The 3,109-nt window shown below is 42.7% G+C and overlaps 1 protein-coding gene across 1 annotated transcript; it reads left to right on the forward strand.

Annotated features, from left to right (window-relative positions):
• The first annotated feature begins 663 nt into the window (after nt 1-663).
• On the forward strand, nt 664-1,644 carry LOC141271617 (olfactory receptor 5AR1-like). The gene has a single exon (XM_073681660.1). The coding sequence runs from the start codon at nt 664-666 to the stop codon at nt 1,642-1,644; it is 981 nt and encodes a 326-aa protein (XP_073537761.1).
• Nucleotides 1,645-3,109: the final 1,465 nt, after the last annotated feature.

The following is a 3,109-nucleotide window of genomic DNA, read 5'->3' on the forward strand; positions in this document are numbered from 1 at the left end:
TCAAACCCATTGACCCATTTGTGTCAAATTCTGTGCATGTTATTAGGCCAAAATCACCAGGGTATGTGAACTTTTGATCAGGGTCACTTGGATGATTTTGGTTGTCATTAAGATTTATAAAGAGAAAACACAGTAGTTTGACTATAAATCGCTTCGCCCACCCAATAACCATGAGTGGTTCATATTCTCTGAAACAAGGCCAAGAAAGGAAAAATTCTGCCGGGGTATGTAAACTTTTGAGCACAACTGTATAAATGATTTGGATACCTTTGGGGTCTTTTTTAAATATTATTACTTTAATGTATGTGTTGTTGTATAAAAAAAAACATTTTTAAATAGCTTGGTCCATTTGTCTTCCCAACCTCTGTATACATATCAAATTGCACAATGATTTAACAGTGGAACCCATCAGTAAGCCTGATCTGCAGTTTGCAACTTTTATCTCTTTTCTTCAGAAAAATCTTTTAAGCCAAATTATAACCAGTAGAAAGAAAAATTGGATTAATAAATCTCTCTTCTGTATTGTAGACTAGATGACACATGGTTCAACATTTTTAATGGAAACCAACTGTAAAATTATTTTTAACCAAAAAGACATGCATTTTGAATGCTAAAAATATATGATTAGTTATGTATTCACTATTTTTTATGCATTCTAGAGTGATGTCTACCTTATCACACTCATATACCGAACTAGAAATGTTTAGTAAAAACAAAAGTGGTGCTACTGAATTTGTCATTTGGGGTCTATCCGATAACCCAAGTTTACAACCAGTTCTATTACTGATATTTCTGTTACTCTATATAATTACAGTGTCTGGCAACATAGTCATCATAACTTTGATTTTCTGTGATGTTCACTTGAAAAAGCCTATGTACCATTTTCTCTGTAACATGTCATTTTTAGATTTCTCCTATAGTACGGTCACGGCTCCTTACATGTTGTATGTTTTAATGACTGGACATAAAAATCTGTCTATAAATAGATGCATGACCCAACTTTACTTCTTTAACTCTTTTGCAAGTGTTGAATATCTTTTACTCACTACGATGGCTTTTGATCGCTACATAGCAATTTGTAAACCATTTCTGTACATGCAAGTCATGAACAAGAGAGCATGTTTCTGGCTCTCAGTTATAGCCTGGATCTTGGGCTTTATGGCAGCTCTTCCTGTAACCATCCTTTCTTCAGCCTTAACTTTCTGTGCATCAAATGTGATCAACCATTTCTTTTGTGATGTCACTCCCTTACTTAAACTGTCATGTGATGACATCGCCGCTATAGAAATGACAATGTTCACTGAAGGTGTTGTGTTGCTCTTTAGCTGCTTCTTTCTTACAGTAATGTCCTATGTCTATATAATCTCAGCCATTCTCAAGATCCAGTCTACGGAAGGAAGGCACAAAGCTTTCTCGACCTGTGCTTCCCATCTTACAGTTGTTATACTTTTCTACATCTTAGTTGTATGTGTGTATATGAAGCCAACCTCCTCCTACTCATTGGATGTGGGAAAAATTGTATCTGTTCTTTATGTCAATGTTATTCCTATGTTAAATCCATTCATATACAGCCTGAGGAACAAGGAAGTAAAAGATGCAATAATGAAAGTGTATAAGGATCATTTTCGCCAAAACATGTTATAAAATATGTCTACACAGACAGTAATTGCATTGCTCTAAGCTGTACACAGAACTTTGGAGATATGCTTGAGAGCTTGTTCACCGGGTGGGCAGAATTACTAATCCTGTACAATATTTAGATAGTCTGAAAGTGGTTTCACAAAGAACAGAGAGATAAAATACTAATATATGTCAATTTACGATAACATCCCTATTGTGCTGTTTTAACGATCCCGATTCTTCCTCATATAGTTGAGCAAAAAAATGTATGAAGTCCTAACAATTGTCTAACCTGGTCCCCCATGACAGCCAGACAAGGGTAGTATTTATTTCTGCAGTCGATATCCCCAGCCTGGCTACTATTAGGCTTCACTGCATGCCATGATGTCTTATGAAGTTGTGTGAAGCCTCACGCAATATCATGACATCGCTGGGCCTAGGAAAAGCCAGAGTATTCCAACAGCAAAAGTGAAAAGAGAGGATTCACATTTAGGATAGGTCCCAGCAGAGAGAATCGCCTTATTGTGGTTACTGGGTACACATGAATTGCCCAATTTATGCGCAAAGCATTCTCATTTTTTGCCTATTTTCTAGAGCAGTAATGCAGTTAAAATTTCATTTATTTCATGTTTTCATGTTATAGCTGTTACGGATCCGGGGGGTGGAACCTCTGTGCCGCGGTGCAAGGAGGGACCAAGAGGGGCGTGACTAAGTATCAACTCAGACCGACCCTGGTCGTACGGCTGCTAACGACTCCGTGACTAGGGAGGGACCAAGCAGAGGGACCAGGTGCTACTCTGTGGACGACCTTGTAAGAGAGCAGGTGGCTCCCACGGGTCAGCAGACTGGGACTGACCGGTATAGGGGATGGACACAACAGGCAGGCAGAGGTCTCTGGATAGTTGACGGGTGGTCACGGCAAGTGACAGCAGGTGTCTCTAGGTGGTCACGGCAAGTGCTCCCAGGTGAGCGGGCTGGCAGGCACGGCAGGTAACAGGCAGGTAACAGGCAAGTGCTCCCAGGTGAGCGGGCTGGCAGGCATGGCAGGTAACAGGCAGGTAACAGGCAAGTACTCCCAGGTGAGCGGGCTGGCAGACACGGCAGGTAACAGGCAGGTAACAGGCAAGTGCTCCCAGGTGAGCGGGCTGGCAGGCACGGCAGGTAACAGGCAGGTAACAGGCAAGTTCTCCCAGGTGAGCGGGCTGGCAGGCACGGCAGGTAACAGGCAGGTAACAGGCAAGCGGGCAAGACTGGAAGTCAGGCTAGCAGCTTGACCTGAGGGCTGAAGCAGAGGTAAGAAACACTGTGCAACAACTTTTGCTCGGGCACCTCCATTTTGGAGGAGGTGCTTTATATATGGGAGGTCCTCCGGCTATTGGCCGGGGACTCCTTAGGACGGCGCGTGCGGCCCCTTTAAGAGAGATAGAGCGTGCGCGCGCCCTAAACACAGTGCCCGGGAAGCAGCGCGCGCCAACAGCAGCAGCAGGAA

The sequence above is a fragment of the Phyllobates terribilis genome, unplaced genomic scaffold (assembly GCF_046119375.1).
Source record: "Phyllobates terribilis strain yellow unplaced genomic scaffold, ASM4611937v1 Scaffold_5__5_contigs__length_657084704, whole genome shotgun sequence".
NCBI classification, from domain to species: domain Eukaryota; kingdom Metazoa; phylum Chordata; class Amphibia; order Anura; family Dendrobatidae; genus Phyllobates; species Phyllobates terribilis.